The sequence below is a fragment of the Homarus americanus genome, unplaced genomic scaffold (assembly GCF_018991925.1).
Source record: "Homarus americanus isolate GMGI-L3 unplaced genomic scaffold, GMGI_Hamer_2.0 scaffold14467, whole genome shotgun sequence".
Taxonomy (NCBI): domain Eukaryota; kingdom Metazoa; phylum Arthropoda; class Malacostraca; order Decapoda; family Nephropidae; genus Homarus; species Homarus americanus.
The window spans coordinates 9,036,496-9,058,829 of record NW_024733734.1 but is presented as its reverse complement, the minus strand read 5'-3'; the positions used below and the strand labels follow the sequence as shown (position 1 = coordinate 9,058,829).

At 39.6% G+C, this 22,334-nt stretch overlaps 1 protein-coding gene across 8 annotated transcripts; it reads left to right on the top strand.

The window, feature by feature from the left end:
* Nucleotides 1-3,084: 3,084 nt before the first annotated feature.
* Nucleotides 3,085-21,537, top strand: LOC121870012 (glutamate [NMDA] receptor subunit 1-like). 8 transcript variants are annotated; one of them, XR_006089623.1, is made up of 21 exons: nt 3,085-3,189; nt 5,327-5,468; nt 6,394-6,516; nt 6,850-6,978; nt 7,270-7,458; nt 7,887-7,987; nt 8,275-8,448; nt 9,248-9,364; nt 9,888-10,056; nt 10,891-10,992; nt 14,853-14,964; nt 15,191-15,322; nt 15,658-15,815; nt 16,350-16,480; nt 17,169-17,257; nt 17,728-17,876; nt 18,316-18,473; nt 19,184-19,356; nt 19,573-19,860; nt 20,253-20,392; nt 20,519-20,587. XR_006089623.1 is itself a non-coding variant. In XM_042371729.1 (21 exons), the coding sequence occupies exons 1-21, from the start codon at nt 3,182-3,184 to the stop codon at nt 20,520-20,522; spliced, it is 2,724 nt and encodes a 907-aa protein (XP_042227663.1). In that variant the 5' UTR covers nt 3,085-3,181; the 3' UTR covers nt 20,523-20,658. The 8 variants fall into 8 exon arrangements, 7 of the variants coding, with proteins under 7 accessions (XP_042227663.1, XP_042227662.1, XP_042227661.1 ...); XM_042371729.1 differs by having other exon boundaries at nt 20,317-20,392; nt 20,519-20,658; XM_042371728.1 differs by having other exon boundaries at nt 19,573-19,937; nt 20,519-20,658.
* The last annotated feature ends 797 nt before the right edge of the window (nt 21,538-22,334 follow it).

Sequence of the window (22,334 nt, the reverse complement as noted above, 5' to 3'; positions counted from 1 at the left end):
CTTATTAAATTCTACTGCATATATATATATATATATATATATATATATATATATATATATATATATATATATATATATATATATATATTTTTTTTTTTAGGTGAGTTACATGAGAAGTGTTACATTTTGACTACAGTTCAGTATTTAGAAGTAACATTATACAGTACCAGATCATCTGAAGAAACTGTATGTCAAAGAAAATTATTATCTTACAATTCATCAGTGATCATGTAAAATTATATTATGCAGAACAGGCAACAGTTGTTAAAAGTGGTTACTTTGGCCAAAGTTTAATGCTGTTAGATTTATTTTCACAAGTACAGTACAGGTACAGTAGACTTGAAACTTGGAGGAAATTAGTCAATTTTATTCATGTAAGGATGTATAGCCATGGGAGAGTGATTGTGCTTTCTCCTAGTAGTGAGTCAGGCCCTCATAAAGCCCAGACCATCCTCCCAAGATGACAATATTTTCCTTACATCCTATGTGTCCTCTCATAGTCTGTACTAACACCTTCCATGTGCTCATTGGCAAACAATTCCTTCATTGGTTTATCATATTTTAATCAGTATGCAAATAATGACTGCTTCACTTGGGCAAATGTTTTGAGAGTTGGTATCGAGTTTTTGATGGATATTTGAATGTTTGGAAATTATCAGCAGTCAGAATGTTTTGAGGAGGTTTTATACAGTAAGTTTAAAAAAAAAAGTTAACATATTTTGAATCTACTGTACTGCAAAAAGAATTTTTATTAGCACGTAATGATAAAAAATTAAGTATATGTACTGCAGTGTATTGCTCTGATTATGATGTGAACCAATTTATTTTCACTAATACTGTGCTGTTGATATAAGGGATACTGCAAGTGTGACACCAAACATGTTAATATATCGTATCAAGATACTGTATGAGTATTTTCACAATTTGCACTTCTTGTAATAAATATAAATGAAATCATTTACTTTTTAATTATTCCTCAGAGAAGACAATTAGTATTTTTATATTTAAGAATTTCTTATAGTAAACAAATAACAGAAAATCAAAAGGCTTGGATTCTTTGTTCCTTAACTGTTTATCAGTCAGCAGAGCCTTTGTATTGTTTACTAATTTATCATTCACGTGGTTTCATTCAATATCTAATAGACACTAAATATATTTTTACATCACTAATTAACATACAGCAGTACAGGTATCCCCCAATATACGATCTCCCTATTTACATTAATTTGCTTGAATGACGGTGATAATTTAATACCATCTCCCTATTTACGATAAAAAAAAATTTGTGAATGATGGTCTTCGTCCGGTCAAAATTGCTGATGTGCGGAATATGTTATTGCATCCCTTACTGCACTTGTCAGCCCGTGCACTACACTCCCACTCTTTGTTCCAAGGTGATCGCATCTGCCTGTGATAGTGTAGCTCAATGATAATTATCAGTCAGTATCAGTGTTGTTACTTATCACTTAATTTTTTTTTTTTTTTTTTACCTTACAGTGAGAGGATATCACTAATGTACACACTACTCTGTTTTGATGAAGGAAGTGATTGTTCCTATATTTTTTGTGACTGTAAAGTGCTTTGCCTCTGTTGTGAACATGATGTGAGCGGTGTTGACTGCTATCAATGTGTTTACGTTCTCATCGGTGTTTTTCCCCCTTACAGTGAGAGGACATCAATAGCATTCAGATTGTGTTCAGTTTTTGTGACTGAAGTGAGCAGTGTAACTTTGAAAATGTCTAGCAAGTGTGTTGGCAAGGCTCCTGTTTCTGGGAGGCCAAAGCACCTAGGGAAACCGTGTCTGGAGGTGAAGCTGTGTGAGTCAGAGTGACGTCTCCACTCCACCTACAAGAGTCCCCTTATAAGGCCTCGAAGGGGACATGTGATGATCACCAGGCTTGTTTTTAATGATGTGGTGAGTGTTTTTCAATTGTCTTGTAGTTATTTTATTAGTGTAGGAATTTTTTCTTCGGTGATACATGTGGGTGTTGGACTGACTGGCAATGTATCCCATTGAACCCCGTGTTATGATGCTCCCAATTTATAATATTTCAATTTGCGATGTGTTTTTCAGGAATGTAACCCCATTGTAATTCGGTGATACCTGTACAGTCCATACACAATTTATCATTTCACCACTAATAAGCTTTCTAGCCATTGGGTTGGTAGGTTTGTTATTTGTCACTTTGTCATGAAATTCATTGTTAATACTGGAGAAAACCTGTGATATTTGGTAGGGTCACACTGGATAGCACCCTTCCCACTTGTGTACTGGGCCAGGACTCGAGCCCATGACAAACTAGTGAGAGATATACAGGTCAATGTTTCAAAGTCTTTCGTATCAAATGTGATTGTGATAAGGAAATTAAATACCTAAGGGATGAGAAATTCAGTAATGGAATCGTGGTCAAGTAACTGTACAACTTATGTTGCAATGTAATTTTGATCATCCTTAAGTGTGCATCACACTAAGAGGGCGCATTAAGTAGTCGTTTTGTTGGATTCACTTGTGCACTAATGGTGTTTTGCATATGTAATTAATCAGACACCATCATAAAATTTTTTTGTATTGCAACTCGATTTTCAAGCTCACACAACGTTTTTGTTTACTAAAATGAATAATAATGCCAAGTGAAGTACAGGGTGTCCATAAATGATTACCCTGTAGTATTTTGGAATTTTGAACACTTGTGCTTAAGGCCAACCCAGACACAATTAAGATGTAGGATGTGGTATGACAAAGTTGTAGCATATGACAAACACATCAACTCTCCTGGCCCATGGCAGTGACATAAGAATTAGAATGAAGCTAGCTATGGAATTTTTGTACACAGACTTTATAATTTATTTTAAGGTATTGATGAACGTAAAGATAGTCTTCATGCATCAAGTGAATAATAAAAGTATGCGTACAAGATGAATAGAATATAATGCAAAAATGTATTAAATAACTTCCTTCCTTAGTAAAAAGTTTAAAATCACTTTATGGTTCTAAACAGTGTCAAGGAAAATTGTGTTTAATAATGTCGGGAAGCAGATGTTTGGATGATAGAAGTCGGGGTAGGCACTTGGCAGTATGCCCCTGCCCATGACAACACAGTGTGTCCCTGATGCCAATAGTGCCAGGCAGCTTGTCTCAGTGCTCGTGTGTCTCACTGATGCTTAGCCCAAGTACTCCACAATGTCCAGGTAGCTTAGTGATGTCACACCACCGTGCTGACCTGCGTTAACCCTTGTCATGCTGTGTTGATCCGTATTGTCAAGACCTACTGAGTCTTGTTAAGCCCTACCTGATGTGCTGTGTAATCTATTGTGTTAAGCAATGTGCGAAGTTAAACCGCTGTGCTATGCTGTGAAGATAAAGTACTGTAATATGACAATGCGGACATGAACACCGACTCTGTAGGCTGTTATAGTTAACGTAAATTATGTATCCCATAATTTTTCTTTAAAGTTTTGTACAATTGTGTTTGGTTTCATAGATTTTGTTATTACAATTTTCGCTGTTATATACTGCGTCTTTCGGAGCATTGTATTATTGGCAGACGTAAACACTTAACAGCTGCATTGCTCCTCAGTAATCAAATGCCTATGTTTGTGTCTCTCTCTCCCCCTGTATGTCCAGTGTTTGTCACCCCCATGATAAGTTTCAAAGTTTTCACCCCCCTTCAGTATGTTCATACCCCACCCCCACTATCACGCAGTTCTCAGTATCCAGAGCAGTTTCGTTGTTCACATATTTCCCCTCCTACATTTTCAGTTTCTCCCGCAACAGTTTAAACCTTTGGTGGTGGTCTAGTAATCAGTTATTTCCAATGTTTGCTTCCCAGCTGCATGTCCTTGTTTATTTCCCCTTCTGAGCAATTTGTGTTTGTTCATTTCAAACATCAATGCTGCATCACCCCCAAGCATGATATTATTTGCACCCACTGTTATTTTTTTAATGTTCAGTATCCTCCAGTACATTTTTACCTAACACCCTGTAATTTCAGCCAAGGACTATTAAAAAAGTATATTATCCTTGATTTCAGCTACCACCCACCTCCCCCTCAATGCGCCAGTGGTCTCACTATACAGTATTCGTCTAATTTTTCTCGGTATTTCTTCATTTCTTACACAATTTGAAACATACATTGTGAAAGGTGAAAGACGCAGGTGAGGACATATAATGTTCCTTAGTTTAGACGGCTGTAAACACACACGGGAACATATGCCCCACGCTTACCCCCACCTGCTGGCACCCGTTCAGCCTGTCATCTCCTTACACCAATTTACTCATAATTATTACTTATTCATATCTAAGTTTAATGTATTACACTGATTGATTAATGGCATTAATAAAATTTTTGATAGTGTGATGATGTGCTAAAAAACGGAACGGAGATATTGTTCTACACAGTTTCATTACAATATTTCATCCTTTATGTTTATGCTTCCTTGCACAGTAGCTCACTCGTTACCTCAGAACTTGCTTTTAAGAGTACAATCACACATTTTTCCTCTGGCTTAACAACTTGTCATATACACGTGGGGGAAAGCGGACTATTGTAGTGGCTCCTCTCCCCTACAGGACCACGCACTATAAATAGCAAGTAACGCAATAAAAAACCCAAGCACCACCATACTATACTCGCTCACCCCAATTTTAACCATCACTCGCAGTTTAGAGGGTCGGTTTGTTTACCCGTTGTTGCCAAGTACATTTCCCTTTGATACTAAATTTAAATAAAACTATATAGGCGTGGTGTTTCAATATCAACGTCCTACGGGGGTCCGACTAATTACCCAAATGTAGCCGCAATGAAGTCAAATAATGGTCCTACAAGCGTAAATCGGGTTACCAATCACTTCTCGACTAGTATTTGGTGTCACAAAGTAAAAACAAATTGGAAAACGTAATTTAATTTGAGTTAATAGATCAAGTGCATGTACCTAACCTAACCTAACCTAACCTAACATAATCTAATCTAATCTAACCTAACACAACTCAGATTAAATTAAGTTTACCAATTTTTAGTGACTTTATGACACCAAATAATAATCGAGAAGTGATTCACAGCCCGATTTACGCTTGTAGGACCATTATTTGACTTCATTGCGGCTACATTTGGGTAATTAGTCGGACCGTCCTATCCTAAACGGGCCTGAGATTGAGGTGACTTGTATTGGTCAAGGACAAACGCCGCACAACATGTACAGTACGTATCTCCTCCCCACTGTAAACATGGCCGTTAGTCCGCTGGCTGTTGCTAGACGTCTTTCTAAACATTCAATGTGACAAAACAAACCGACGTGACAGAAAGATAAAGGCGTAAACCTACCACAGATGGATAGAGTGGGCGGCGTGTGTGGTCCTGGTGACGTCTGTGAGGAGGGTGGGAGGAGCGACGCCTCCCTCCCGAAGGTTCTTCATCGGTGGCGTCCTACACGATAACCAAACACAAGACCACTTCACCAGGGCGCTCAGGGTACGTGGCCTTTTTTTTCATTTTAGGTACCCATAGTACAGTACTAAGGGTACATTCACATTTATATATTGCTTCTCTCTGACACTGTTTATTAGTTTAGGCTTAAGGTAAGAATGTTTCACCATACTTATACGGGGAAATTTGCATCTCCAACCAATATGGCTATAACTGGTGGGAGGGCTTCGCCACCTGGATCCCCCAGTATATTTAAGTAATTTGCGAGGGAAAAGACACAGAAAGAAGTGTTTTTAAAATGTCTCGACCATCGGTAAAGCACATTGCTCAACTCGAGAGCCAAATTGGTTGTAAATGCAAATTTACCTACTTATATTTCAAGGATACGAATTTTTGACAATACCTATACATATAGAATAATAAATTACTTACACATGTATAATAATAAATCATATGAAGTGATATAATTTATCCTCAATAACAATAATAATACAAGTATTAAAGAGAACAGTAATAAACCTGCAAAACTTGAAGTGCATACAGTACTCTAATCAGTTGGCGCAGGTAAAACCACAAATAAAACAGATTCTTCCGGTTTTTATATTTTTTTAAGCAGATGCAAAGCTAACCTGACGATCCTGGTGTGGAAGTTTCTAAAATTGGATATATGCAGCACTAGTACAGGATTTACGTAAAGGAGGAAGCAATGAAAAATTAACTGTAATATCAATGTTTCTCCAGTAAACATTAATCTTTGTGGAAATATCCACACAAAATATATTTGATCTTTGCTTCTCAGGGAAGAAATAGAAGTGTACTTATGAAGGATCTGAAATACCAGTTGTCCGATGATATGAGAGACATTAATACGTATTGGAAAAACTTCAAAAAAGCTTTCCCAATACGTATTAAGTTTGCATCTATTACAACCAATAATATGACAATAATATTGTTGGTGTTTGTATTGTAGATGATCAACTTCGACGGAGTATCAGTGGCAGAGCAGACTACGCTGTATGACGTGACAACAGTGTTGCATGGCAGCCCCATCACAGCCTCCTTACAGCTCTGCCAGATGCTAATCTCCCAGGCTGTGAGTACAACCGGACCATAAGTACAACACTTATCTTTAAGACAGCTCGGCTTTTTTGGCGACACCGAGCTTTTTTCTCAAGTCTCAGCTCACAGTAATTAGGTGTGGACACAGTCATCACATGTGGTGAAATAAGATAGGTATGTCTCAACCCATAATTTCTGGATATCTGTAAACCATTCATGATTTTACGAGATGGAGGATGTTTAGGTAAACCACTGAAATTAACACAAATCAGATAACAATAACATTCTGGCTCTGGCTGATGACCTGAACCCAGAATTAGCTTAATATCATGTTTATAATATTTAGTGTGGTGTGTTGTGGTTGTAGGTGTACACTGTGGTGGTGGCCAGTCCCCCTGGAGGGTCGGTGACAACGGCGGCTGTGTCGTACACGTGCGGGTTCTACCACATCCCCGTCATCTGCACACACTCCAGGGACTCATCCTTCTCCAACAAGGTTCGTCTGCATTGTCATCTGCTTCAATACGAGAACCAGATAGTCAGCCATGTTCTTGTTATTCTTATTTGTTTTGTTTTGATAAGCTATAGACATTTCTATATACTGTAATGTACAGTACTTGATAGACTAATAGTTTTATTCTGTTAATTGTTAATTTAAAAAAAAGTAAAAAGGTGGTTTTCAAGGTGTACAGTACTTATTTTCACAGTTTTTTACACACATTTAAGTAGCAATCGATACACATGATGTACAAGAGTGTACAGGTGTACTGTACACTTGTCCCACCAGAACATCCACGTATCACTACTGCGGACGGTGCCGCCCTACAACCACCAGGCGGACGTGTGGGTTACCCTCCTGAAGCACCTGCAGTACCAACAGGTCATCCTCCTCCACTCCTCCGACACCGACGGCCGCGCCCTCTACAGGCGCTTCCAGAGTCTAGCACAACACCGTGACGACGACATGGGTATCAAGGTTAGTAAAGCTGGAGAGAAAATTATTACAACACGCCATTTTGAGAGTTATGGAGACATTAATGCTAACTTCCAGTGGGGGAAACAGTTATATTGCAATAATGTAAGTATCATAGAGTCATGCTGTTGATGTTAACATGCTTCACAGAACACAAGGTCATTATCTATACTAAACAACGACTATTAAACATTAGGAAAGATATGATTTATTTTAGTCAACTAAGTGACATAAGCTTTACAACTGTTGATTGATGACGTCACAGTTAATTTTGGTTGGCATAAAAAATGTAAAACAAGCAGCGATACTACAGTATTTGTGCCACATTACTTTATTAAAACAAAGTTACTCAAAGATGTCTAAAGAATATTCATAAACTCTTTAGAGTTAATTTTTCATTGCGTGTGAAAGCCAAGGCGTCCTTGTTACAGCTGGTGTCAGTGATTGAGTTCACCACCGGGGAGGACTCCTTCGTGGTGGAGTTAGCTGCCATCCGCGAGGAACTGGTAAAGGTCATCCTGCTGTATGCCAAGTGAGTGTACTGCCAGAGTCTTATTAACTTCATAATGTTATACAGTATAAACAAAAATTCAAACACTGAAAACCCCTGTTGGCTTGATGGGTGTAAATATTACACTTGTAAATATCATTTGATAAAACTAAGGAATTGGGGACTTGAGACCATGATTGGTAACTAAATAATTTACACTATGGAATAGTTCATTAATTACTTGCTCTTGATAGAATTATTGCACTGGATTATTTTTAGCTGCTGTAAGGCCTTCATACACTAAGGATCTCTTGTGGTCACCCCGGCAGTGAGAGGGACGCTGATAGAATCTTCCATGACGCCGCCTATCTCAACATGATGGAGGACGGTTATGTGTGGCTGGTGACCGAGCAGGCCCTCCACTCACAACACGTCCCAGTTGGCGCTCTTGGCCTCCAGCTTAAGTATGCTGACGACTACGACGCCCATATCACCGACAGTCTGTGAGTTGCTAGGGCAGGAGGAGACTGAGAGATGCTATGCTATCATCACAATATAAGCTTCTAATAAACAGTGTCACTTCTAGACGATCATAGGTTAACACTGATCTCCTCTTCCTGTGTTCTCGTGCTGATATCTAGAGGGTCCAGTTCCTATGGGGTCCTAGGGGGCCCTGGGTGGTTCCAAGAGGGTCCCAGGGGATTGTAAGGGTTCCCAGGAGGACCGAACCGATTGGGCACTAAAGGGTCTTGATCGAGGAAGTCTCAGGGGGCTCCAGAGGGACACAACCCATCCCAATCCCATTCAACTCAACCTAACCTAATCCAGCCTAACATGTAATATGTTAAGAAATAATATTACTGAAGTAATTTAATTTTTTTCAAATTTTATGATTGTCTTAAAATTGTAAGAGAAGGGGGGGGGGGTGCAAAACAGCATAGACCCGGTTTATCCCTGGGGTGTTACCTGGTCTAGGCCAGAATATGCCCCGGGATTAAACTGGTGGGGATGTAATGTGACCTGTTACACCGACCATGCTGGCTCCTTACATACCTACGTCTTACGATACAGTCTGCTGTATTCACACTGTTACTAATTGGCAGTTATGCTTATAGGACCCACTTTCACAGTGTTATTGTCCAATGTGACGAAGAATTGTAAACAATTAATTCTGATCTGATATGAAGCAGTGGCGTTAGTTCCACCAAGGATTCATAGAATCCTTGGTGGAACTTTTAATGTTTATTGATTTGCCTCGTACCATTGACATTATATACAGTATTTTAATAATTGCCCTGACAGACGCGTGGTGGCACTGGCGTTACGTCAACTGCACGAGCAGGAGGTGGTCATCCCGGACCCGCCCATCACTTGCGAGGCTGAGGGCGGCTGGGACGAAACCGGCATCCGGCTTTTCAGGTCTGTTAACTCTAATTACAGGGACCCCAAGCTGCTGCCCAAACTGTTTAAAAGGAAAGGCTTTGTTATTTCTGGTTGAGTTGGACCTTTATATCAGCTAGGAACTGTATAAAAAGGTTGACAAAGCCCTGAAGCTACATAACATCTCTTTTGTTTTTAAACCTAAATGGAAAAGTCCAGAAATTTGAAATTGCCTCAGTGTGGGAACCCTCTTGTTAACATTTTTACATTATGTTCTATCAGGGAGATGCTTCATGGTCTTACTCTGTTTGGATTTTCCATTTTGTAATTTATTACATTCCTTGATTTTAGTTTCTAGATGATATAATGAGAACAACTCAAGGATTTATCTTAGGATATTTGTTTTGGCATGATGAAGTGTGTTGTGTTGTTACAAGAAGTTGTTTTCCCTGATCGGATGTTGTATTCCCCGATAGGATGTCGTGCTCCTTGATCGGATGATTTTAGTACTGTACTAAGTTTTCTCCTCTCTTTTGACATGGTTCCTCCTCCTCCCCTACAGGCTTATACAACAGCAGGTGCTCACAGACGGGAAGACGGGAAAGGTGGCCTTCGACGGCCACGGGGACAGGACCCATGCCGAGTACTCCGTGGTCAACGTCCAGGATCACCACCAGGAGCACTTCGGCCAAAGGAACCTTCAGCACGTTGGCGAGTTATTTTATGATAAGGTATAGCTTGGGAGAGAGAGAGAGAGTTTCATAAAAATATTCTGTTTAATATAACCCAGGATTAGTTTAGAATTATATTTTGTACGGTTATATAACTTAGAAATCTGTGTGACGTAACTTAAGCTCATTTATACAAGTTAGATATAAGAAGAATATTCACATTACTCAGCGTAAGACAGAGAATATACTGTGTTTATGTGATATAGACATACTGTAATCAGAGACGTGACCGATCGCCCAAGCGGCTAACGAGCCGATCAATGGTGAAGAGGATAAAAGTAAAAGTGTACCTTTATCTTTGCTAAGGTTACAAGCACAGTATACAGTCTTATCTGGAGGCCAAGCTGGCAGAGTTAGTGTTGCGAAATTAACAGTGAATAATGTAATTTTTGTTTCTTTTTTATTCATTAACCTTTTATGGTAATAGAATTTTAAGGTTGGGATATCACTAAAACTAACGCTCGGTAATGGCGGTTGTATCAAAGAACAGACCAAACGCCTGAACGGTTAGTAAACTGATGAGTGGTGGATGTGATAATATGAAAGTTATATATAAGACAAGGAATCAGTTTATTTTGTCTGAATTTAGATCATGATGACAAATTTTGGAGAAGAATGTATTTCAATTAAAAGGCCACTTGGAGAAAATTAAAATACTTTGTGCCATCTTTAGACTGGTACACAATCCCACAAGTTTATTTATTTAGCCCTTATAGGCCTACTGTTCTTTTGGAATTAAATGAAATATAACACTGACTATAGCATGTTTATAGGTGGCGCTGCATATTAAAGAGCTTAGTGTGTTTGTTGAAGATGGTGGTATCGTCTCGGCAGGTGAGAGGTCAGATGGTACTGGAGGTAAACAGGAGTAGTATTGTGTGGCCTGGGGGGTCATCTACGGCGCCGCCCGGGTACTCCCTCCCTACACACCTCAACGTAAGTACTGTGCATCTCTCACCAGCACCTACAGTATTTCTCATCTTCAACTGTTTCTACACCTTACTGTTAGTCTCCCTGTCGTTTAGTTATTTTCTCGTCTGTTTGTCTGTTCCTTGATTTAACATTCATAATATTCATATGAGACTTACAATTTTTGTCATTTTCGGCCAAAAAATGGATTTTGTTCAAAATTTCAGTATAGGTACTCCTGAATGTGCTGCTTAAGGATCTGTTAACCAAAATTTGATATCTTGATTATAACTTGTTGAAATGGCTTTTAGAAAATGTTCAAATGATTTTTAGAATATTTTAATTACTTTTGCAATGCTAATTACTCGCCACTTATGGGTTTTCGAGGTCATTTTTTGGTGCTTGTGTATTATTCAGGATGTACTTAAATAGTTAGGCACATTAAATTTAAGTTCAGAGAGAAAAAGTATTTTTGGCCAAAAATCCTTTAAGGCAATAGACTTACAATTTTTGTCATTTTCGGCCAAAAAATGGATTTTGTTCAAAATTTCAGTATAGGTACTCCTGAATGTGCTGCTTAAGGATCTCTTAACCAAAATTTGATATCTTGATTATAACTTGTTGAAATGGCTTTTAGAAAATGTTCAAATGATTTTTAGAATATTTTAATTACTTTTGCAATGCTAATTACTCGCCACTTATGGGTTTTCGAGGTCATTTTTTGGTGCTTGTGTATTATTCAGGATGTACTTAAATAGTTAGGCACATTAAATTTAAGTTCAGAGAGAAAAGGTATTTTTGGCCAAAAATCCTTTAAGGCAATAGACTTACAATTTTTGTCATTTTCGGCCAAAAAATGGATTTTGTTCAAAATTTCATTATATGTACTCCTGAATGTGCTGCTTAAGGATCTCTTAACCAAAATTTGATATCTTGATTATAACTTGTTGAAATGGCTTTTAGAAAATGTTCAAATGATTTTTAGAATATTTTAATTACTTTTGCAATGCTAATTACTCGCCACTTATGGGTTTTCGAGGTCATTTCTTGGTGCTTGTGTATTATTCAGGATGTACTTAAATAGTTAGGCACATTAAATTTTAGTTCAGAGAGAAAAAGTATTTTTGGCCAAAAATCCTTTAAGGCAATAGACTTACATTTTTTGTCATTTTCGGCCAAAAAATGGATTTTGTTCAAAATTTCAGTATAGGTACTCCTGAATGTGCTGCTTAAGGATCTGTTAACCAAAATTTGATATCTTGATTATAACTTGTTCAAATGGCTTTTAGAAAATGTTCAAATGATTTTTAGAATATTTTAATTACTTTTGCAATGCTAATTACTCGCCACTTATGTGTTTTCGAGGTCATTTCTTGGTGCTTGTGTATTATTCAGGATGTACTTAAATAGTTAGGCACATTATATTTTAGTTCAGAGAGAAAAAGTATTTTTGGCCAAAAATCCTTTAAGGCAATAGACTTACATTTTTTGTCATTTTCGGCCAAAAAATGGATTTTGTTCAAAATTTCAGTATAGGTACTCCTGAATGTGCTGCTTAAGGATCTGTTAACCAAAATTTGATATCTTGATTATAACTTGTTGAAATGGCTTTTAGAAAATGTTCAAATGATTTTTAGAATATTTTAATTACTTTTGCAATGCTAATTACTCGCCACTTATGTGTTTTCGAGGTCATTTCTTGGTGCTTGTGTATTATTCAGGATGTACTTAAATAGTTAGGCACATTATATTTTAGTTCAGAGAGAAAAAGTATTTTTGGCCAAAAATCCTTTAAGGCAATAGACTTACATTTTTTGTCATTTTCGGCCAAAAAATGGATTTTGTTCAAAATTTCAGTATAGGTACTCCTGAATGTGCTGCTTAAGGATCTGTTAACCAAAATTTGATATCTTGATTATAACTTGTTGAAATGGCTTTTAGAAAATGTTCAAATGATTTTTAGAATATTTTAATTACTTTTGCAATGCTAATTACTCGCCACTTATGGGTTTTCGAGGTCATTTTTTGGTGCTTGTGTATTATTCAGGATGTACTTAAATAGTTAGGCACATTAAATTTTAGTTCAGAGAGAAAAAGTATTTTTGGCCAAAAATCCTTTAAGGCAATAGACTTACATTTTTTGTCATTTTCGGCCAAAAATGGATTTTGTTCAAAATTTCAGTATAGGTACTCCTGAATGTGCTGCTTAAGGATCTGTTAACCAAAATTTGATATCTTGATTATAACTTGTTGAAATGGCTTTTAGAAAATGTTCAAATGATTTTTAGAATATTTTAATTACTTTTGCAATGCTAATTACTCGCCACTTATGTGTTTTCGAGGTCATTTCTTGGTGCTTGTGTATTATTCAGGATGTACTTAAATAGTTAGGCACATTAAATTTTAGTTCAGAGAGAAAAAGTATTTTTGGCCAAAAATCCTTTAAGGCAATAGACTTACATTTTTTGTCATTTTCGGCCAAAAAATGGATTTTGTTCAAAATTTCAGTATAGGTACTCCTGAATGTGCTGCTTAAGGATCTGTTAACCAAAATTTGATATCTTGATTATAACTTGTTCAAATGGCTTTTAGAAAATGTTCAAATGATTTTTAGAATATTTTAATTACTATGCAATGCTAATTACTCGCCACTTATGGGTTTTGATATCTTGATTATAACTTGTTCAAATGGCTTTTAGAAAATGTTCAAATGATTTTTAGAATATTTTAATTACTATGCAATGCTAATTACTCGCCACTTATGTGTTTTCGAGGTCATTTCTTGGTGCTTGTGTATTATTCAGGATGTACTTAAATAGTTAGGCACATTAAATTTTAGTTCAGAGAGAAAAAGTATTTTTGGCCAAAAATCCTTTAAGGCAATAGACTTACATTTTTTGTCATTTTCGGCCAAAAAATGGATTTTGTTCAAAATTTCAGTATAGGTACTCCTGAATGTGCTGCTTAAGGATCTGTTAACCAAAATTTGATATCTTGATTATAACTTGTTCAAATGGCTTTTAGAAAATGTTCAAATGATTTTTAGAATATTTTAATTACTTTTGCAACGCTAATTACTCGCCACTTATGGGTTTTCGAGGTCATTTTTTGGTGCTTGTGTATTATTCAGGATGTACTTAAATAGTTAGGCACATTAAATTTTAATTCAGAGAGAAAAAGTATTTTTGGCCAAAAATCCTTTAAGTACCTATACTGCGATTTTGAGCAAAATCTAATTTTGGACGAAATGCCAAAAATTGTAAGTCTTATGCCTTAAAGGATTTTTGGCCAAAAATACTTTTTCTCTCTGAACTAAAATTTAATGTGCCTAACTATTTAAGTACATCCAGAATAATACACAAGCACCAAGAAATGACCTCGAAAACCCATAAGTGGGCGAGTAATTAGCATTGCAAAAGTAATTAAAATATTCTAAAAAACATTTGAACATTTTCTAAAAGCCATTTGAACAAGTTATAATCAAGATATCAAATTTTGGTTAACACATCCTTAAGCAGCACATTCAGGAGTACCTATACTGAGATTTTGAACAAAATCCGTTTTTTGGCCGAAAATTACAAAAATTGTAAGTCTTTACTTTCATCCCTTTGTCTCCTTTCATTTTTCATAAAAAAATTTATTTTCTCATGACTAAAAAACCCTGATATTAGTGGTTGAAGATCAAATGGCTCTCAGTCGTAATAGGTTTGCTGTAGTTAGAGCCCATTAAGACTTGGGGCCTGTTATGACTTGGGGCTTATTACAACTAGCCACTTACCATACAGACAGCCACCATAGATCTTAGATACTTATTTATGACCTCTCTCTCTCTCTCTCTCTCTCTCTCTCTCTCTCTCTCTCTCTCTCTCTCTCCCCCCTTCCTGCAGGTGATGACTCTCCTGGAGACGCCCTTCGTGTATGCCGCTGCCATTGACGCTGACGAGGAGTGTGAGGGGAAGGGGAAGGAACTGTGCCCCCTCCTGAACCCCACCACCAGAGGTAATGCCTGGGGGAGGGTAGAGAGAGGGGGAGGGGTGGTTGAAAGGGAGAAAAATTGGTAGAGTATGGATCGCATTAGTAGTGTTACAAAGTTAAAGATTGGGTTGGTAAGTATGGTTTAGGATGTATGTCTATCTTTCTATCTTTTTGTCCATCTGTCTGTATATCTCTCTCTGTCTGTCTCTCGAGTGTACCAATATACCACAACAAGCATCATTATCCTCAGAGTGGGAGAGGATGTGCTGCTGGGGATACTGTCTGGACCTGCTCTTCACTCTGTCCGATAAGAACGGCTTCACCTTCAACCTGACGCTCTCTGCTGACGGCAACTACGGCCAGCTTGAGGAGAACCAGGAAGGTGAGGCAGGGGAGAGGAGGGGGAAGTGAGGAAGGAGAGAGAGAGAGGGAATGAGAGAAAGCTTGTAGAATATAGAGAGGGCAGGACAGAAAGGGAGAGAGGAGGAGGAGATGGTGTTAAAAAGGGAGTGGGGGAGTGAGTGAATGAGTGAGAGAGGAGGAATGGGAGAAGAGGAGGAAGAGAAAACAAAAGAAAGAGGAGGAAGAGAGACGATTACCTCTCAAAGTCAGCAGATCTTCAGTAAACACAAACATTCAAACTATATATTTACCACAGTGTGTTTATGACTGACCTGGAGCAATGGAGAGTGACTATTATGCATTAATCATTCACAGGACAGAAGACTTGGAATGGGATGATTGGTCAGCTGGTGAACGAGAGTGAGGCGTTGGACATGATCATGGCGCCCCTCACCATCAACCCGGAGCGATCCCAGGCACTGCACTTCACCAAACCCTTCAAGTACCACGGCATCACCATCCTCATCAAGCGGGTCAGCAGACAGAGAAATACAGACGGACAGACTGACAGACAGACAGGAAGAAAGAGACAGAGAGACTGTGAGCAGTCATTAAATCACTTTTAGACAGCCCAAGAGACAAACAAATAAAACATAACATAACGATAACATTGTGTCACTAGACCCAAGGGTGTTGACCATCAGAGGAACAAACCACTGCAGTTCATCACCTGGTTATCTCCTCACAATAGACCAAAGAGGTGTTTTGATTTACCTGACTGGACTCACACGTTGATCGAAATCCTGGCAGCACCCACTAATGACCCCATCCTGGAGAGTGAAGGAACCAATCATCTCTTATGACTTGTGATAACCTAACCTAACCTAACTTGACCCCCCTGGTCACGATGACACCAACTTCTTTTAAGTAACCTCTGTTTAACCTCTCTGTGTTCCTTGTTTAACCTCTCTGTGACTCTTATTTGACCACTTGTGACCCCATTTGATGGTTTGTGACCCTTGTTTGACCTGTGACCCAATTTGACCCTGATTGCATCTCCTCGGCAGACCCTTGTGGTGCCTGCCCTGGTGTCCATCCTACAGCCATTCCGAGGAACTCTCTGGCTCCTCCTGCTGGTCACCGTCCACATCATCGCCTTCTTCATCTGGCTCCTGGACCGTCTCAGCCCCGTCTACAAGTACAGTACCTCTGTCTGTCTGTCTGGTGGTCTCACGAGGGAGGATTGGAGGTACAAGGCGGGTGATGTTGTGGGGGTAGTATATTGGTTCACACTCAGGATGGGATGGAGAAAGGAAACTCACAATGTGCTCACTGTATACATATTGTATTGGATGTACAGTGCAGCTTGTTGCTGGGTAGACAGCATGGTAACAAGCGTTGAGTAGGAGAGAGCTGGTTGGTGAGGGTGCCCAGAGGAGTATGTGGCTTGAGGGACGCCAAGGTGGCGAGGGTGCGGGAGCTGCCAGGCTGGCGCGGAGGAGGAGGAGGAGGTGTTGCTTGCTGGTGGCACTGGGTAGAAAGAGGGTGGTCACAGCGGTGTCAGGTCTTATAAGGCGGGGGTAGGCGTGGGTAGATAGTTGACCCCCGCTCCGTAGGCGGCGCTGGAGGCGTAGGCTGGGGAATTCGAGAAGGTTCGGCGCTTGTAGAGAAGGAATCCACTACAATGTCTTTACCTTCTATAAATAACTAAAATAAGATGAACCACAGCTGTTCTAAGTAATGAACTCAAGACAAATTAAACCAGAATTAATTTAAAGCCTTTAATCCAGAGGGGGAAAGAGATAGAGGGGGGGGGGGAGAAAGAGAGGGTGAAAAGAAAGAAAGAGAGAGAATTACCATCAGGTCCTCTCTCTCTCCTCACACAGGCTTGATGGGAAGGACACAGATTCACTCGTATTGTCGGAGTCCTTCTGGTTCTCGTGGTCTGTCATCCTCAATAGCGGCCTGACCGACGGTAAACACACATCAGCTCCTACCACACACACCTAACCTAACCTCTCCGTCCTCCCACTCTCCTACCACTCACACACACTACCCTCTCCCTCCTCCCACTCACACACACTACCCTCTCCCTCCTCCCACTCACACACACTACCCTCTCCCTCCTCCCACTCACTACTACTGGTACTGTATTTTACATTATCTTGGTGTTTAGCCACAATAATGCTAGTCAGGGTGAGGATAAAGCTTAGCTGTTTATAATTAATAATGAGTGAAGAGAAGTGAGATAGATACATACAGCTGCTAGATAAGCAGATACATAGATTAGATGAGAAGTGAATATGTAAGTTCATAAATTCATGAGACCCTTTGTAAATTCATATATTTGTCTAGAAATTTATGAAACGATACACCCTGTAAATCACTCGTGTTTTTGCGCCCAAGATCTCGTATTCTTAATGTTGATGTGTGATCCTTGTGTAGGTACTCCGAGGTGTGTGAGTGGCCGGGTGCTGGGTATCGTGTGGGGAGGCTTCGCTATGATCATCGTGGCATCCTACACGGCCAACCTTGCAGCCTTCCTCGTACTGGACACTCCCATCAGTGCCATCACCGGCATTAACGACGCCAGGGTGAGCAAAAGAGATAGGGAGAGAGAGAGACAGACAAAGGTAGCTAGAGATAGTAGAGAGACACAGACAGAGAGAGAAAAGTAGAGATAAGTTTGTCTTTCCTTTGATGAAGGTCTGAGATTTTTCCTTTCATTCATAACTGAGACTTCAAATTTTTAATATGCTATATCTCCTTCTGTCATCAGCTGAGAGAACATCAGACTCGTCTCTCCACTCACAGATGAGGGTTTACTTGTTCTTCTTTCTGTAACAGAGATGCCAATTTTATGCTGAGGTTTTTCCATATACCTACAGATAGAATTTCTCCCCCTCAGCAAACACATTTTCTTCTGCCCACAGCTAAAAGTTCTCATCCCCAAAGGAAATAAATCTCCTATCCACAGTTAAATATCTTCTTTTTCCTTCTGCCCACAGTTAAAACTTTTCCTCCTCCCCACAGCTGAGGAACCCAGTGGAGAATTTTACCTTCGCCACGGTGCGGGGATCTTCGGTGGACATGTTTTTCAGGCGCAAGACAGAGTGGGCCAACATGTACCGTGTGATGGAGGCACATAACTACCCCACCGTTGACCAGGCTATCCATGCCGTGCGCAATGGGTCAGTATGATTCATGTATGCTGGAATAAATTGGTCCTGGTGTTCTGGACAGGTTTACTAGGGTTTTATATGATCTGTAAGTTGATCTAGTGATTTCCCTGGGTGTATCTTGATAGGTCCATGGGTGTCTTTGAGTAACCTTATGGAAGTCCTAGAGAATATGGCTCATGTTGGTTCATCATGACATTCCCTGGGTAGTTGAGGTGTGTTCTAGTTGGTAGGACAGGTTTAATATATAGGCTGAATTTGGGATGTTCATAATGTTGACCAGATTGATTGGGGGATATCTGTGTTGGTCAGGCGTGGTCTAATAAAGCTTAGGTTCCGATGCATTGGCTTTTTCTGGTCTGGGAAAGCTTAATCTGATCAGGAGTTGTTCTGGAATGGTCGTGGATCTAGTTTTAAATAGTCTACGACACGTAAGCTTAGATTGGTCTGGCGTGATATATATGGTCTAGGGTTGAACTTGGATATCTTGAGTGTTATGAGTTGGTCTCTGGAGGTGTGGACTTATTTGGTCGGAGGTGGTGTTAGCTTGCCTAGAACTTGGGGTTGGTGTGAATTAGTGACTGGTTAAATGGGCCTTAACCCTAATATTCTACTAAACATATATAAGCTATCTTCATCTCTGTCTCTTTGCCTCTCTGTCTGACTCGGTTTTCTTCTTTGTCTGTCTGTCTGTCTTTTACACTTACTCCCTGGCCTTTTAGAAGCTTGCAGGCGTTCATCTGGGAGAGTTCCCGACTGGAGTATGAGGCTTCACGGGACTGTGAGCTGGTTACTGTAGGGGAGCTGTTCGGTCGGTCCGGCTATGGCATCGGGCTGCAGAAGGGGTCGCCCTGGGCTGACAAGATCACCCTCGACATACTAGATCTACATGAACGTGAGTATAAACATGATGCTGAACTATAAAACTTACTGGTTATTCATCCCTAAATACTGTAATATGAAATAAATAAAATTAATGGCCTAGTTTATTTCACTTTTTCTATCACCGATATAAACTTGAGAAATTATACACTATACAGCGACTGATGGTACACACAACACGTACACACAACACCTACACAATAGTACACACAGCTAATGACACCGACAGTCCCTCATGTGTGGTGGTCATGGGCAGGAGGCTACATGGAGGTGCTGGACAAGGAGTGGATCTGGACTGAAGGGTCCGAGTGTTCTGAAGACGACCACCACAGCCTGGACTTCTCCAAGCGCCTGGGGCTGAAGAACCTGGAGGGCATCTTCATCATGGTCGCTGGCGGTATTTTAAGTGGCACCTTCCTCATCCTCGTCGAGATCATCTACGATCGCTGGAGGAACCCCACGCAGGGCAGAGGAGGAGGAGGGAGTGACGACAGCCATCTGCAGCAGCAAGATGATGGTGATGGTGGTGGTAGTGGTGGTGATGGTGGTGGTGGTGGTGTTAGCAGCATGGATGAGGTCGGAGGGTTGTTAAAGGTTGGTGATCAGGTAGGTGTTGAAGACAGGTGTTTGGGAAGTGTTAAAGTGGGAAAAACACTTACATTGGAAGTGATTCCAGGGTGTATTTCATATAAAAAAAATTTTTGTTGTACCTGGGAATAGTGGGATATAAATATTAAATATATCTGTAAAGGGAGCCCATAAATTTATCTTTCCCTGGGGCCCTGACCAGCTCTCGGCAGCCCTGCAACCCCCCTCCCACACACATGTATACTGTCTTATTGATATTGATATACTAATTACTAATTTGAATATACATTACTTCATTGTAATTATGGTATAATTCGACAGTTTTCATCAAACTCTTTGATTAATGCTGAAGTGATGACTAATAACGAGGTGTCACTGTTGCCAGAGAACAGCCACAACACAAGCAGAGGTTTATCCATCAGAGGAGGAGTGTTGCCATGCTGGGGCCCTCGACTCTCCAGGTAATCCTTCAGTCACCTTATTTGAGCCTTTTATAAAAAAAAAGGAAGTGTTTGAATGCTGAAAAGAGGATAAAGGTTGATAGTAATATTGATTGTATTTATTATTGGGTTGTATACTGTTTACAGATAACAGTGGCAAAAACTTATCTGCCAATGTCTGCAGTTACACGACCCACAGAGCGGAGCATGAGCAGTCCCCGCCAAGAAGATGTAGTGTATGTTCCACCGATGAGGAGACGCAGAGTCTGAGGCTCCTGGATTCATGTTCCCCCGAGGGCCAGGCTGTCATGCAAGACGTCGAGGATAGACTAAGGGCCAGCCCCAACATCCCCGAAGAATGGAAGAGTCGCACGTCTCTACAGTGGTTTCATTATTATCTGGATATTCTCAGGAAGGACGCTGCCGCGGATGATGAGTCCAGGACCCCTGAGACATTGGCTGTCATGGAAGACTTTGTAGACTTCATGAGAGATAGCGGGATTAGAGACGACTATGTACACTCTCAAGCAATGGCGTTGTGTGAAGACAAATGTGATAACCATGATAACGTTAAACCTCATGGCAGGCAAGGACGTGGTGAGTGTCCTGATTCAATGCAAGGAGGTTTTACTGAAGGCATGGATTCGATTTCAGTCCACGATCCCCAGATGACTCCTCTGCCAAGAATGTTTATGAAGACTCTAAATGAAAAGTTGCCAGATGTGATTGACAACTGCAGCGAGATAGGCAGATGTATACTAGAGGACGACGATGACTATGAATCATACATTACTGGCATCAACAGAGAAGATGGTGAGATTGGCAGGACTACACATGAGGAGAGGCAAACACTCATGGGTCCTGATGACTCGTCTGATCGAAGTTCCATATACATTTAAGACCATCAAATAAAATTCTTACAATATGATACATTTTATTTTGGTAAAATTTACAAATGATGTGTGAACCAACTAACATCCATATATAGTTGTAACATTAAACTGTTTCCAGATGAAAGTGTTTTGTTAATATATATAATATAATACTGTACATAAGACTGTTAATCTCTGTCTATAAGTTATTTACTAATCAAATAAGTTATTTATTTAACTATATTAAGACACTTGTTTTCATTCAGATGCAATTTTAATATTTTATTTGAGTAATTTTTGTTTCATTTTAACCCCAAGTTCCATACATTAGCACCAAACTTCATGGTGTTAGCACTGCTACCTTCGTCTTTTGGTTGTGTGAATACAGAGGAACATGTGCACATAAACACACACACACAAGCTTTCCTGTCAAAGGGCAGCTGATCACAAACAAGTCTCATTCTGAAACTGGAAACATTTAAATTACTGCAGATTTATACTGCCTGTAACTTTGGCAAACTTTCTGTTAACAAAGTAAAAATAATTCCTGAAGTTCCAACTTAATTCCTTGGTCAGAACTCACAATAGTAAATAGCTTTGGTCATTAGCCAAAGCGTTTTATAACTAACCCTTTTTTAGTTCCATCGCCCCCTTTCCCATTCATCCTGGTCTCACAACTGCTAACACAGCTCAAGGCAGGCCAAGGTTCTCATAAATTTAGACGATCTCCAGGTGATGACAGTTAGCAAGACAAAAGAAAGAACGCATGGATAATTTTAAATGCATGATGGAAGTGATCAAATTGATTGAGGGAGAACAGAGAAAGAAGGGATATGTGTTTGATAGATGACAATAAATTGCTTCTGGAGATCATATCAACACTCACGAGATAAACCAAAAAGTGTCCCTAATCCGGTGATCATTCATTATCATAGATGTAGACAGACTAGAAGTGGTTAGAAGTTACAAAACCTTGGTTGTTCCGCTATTTAAAAAGAGTATAGTCCTGATAGCTGAGAGTTGGTGGCCACAGTCCTCCACTCTAAACGTTCACGGGATATTTTTACCAATCTTCTAAGGTTTTATATCTC

Coding starts and splice junctions, on each gene's coding strand:
- LOC121870012 (XM_042371723.1), top strand. Junction 9,365..9,887: donor ACCGGCATCCGGCTTTTCAG/GTCTGTTAACTC, acceptor CCTCCCCTACAG/GCTTATACAACAGCAGGTGC. Junction 18,474..19,183: donor ATCCATGCCGTGCGCAATGG/GTCAGTATGATT, acceptor CTGGCCTTTTAG/AAGCTTGCAGGCGTTCATCT.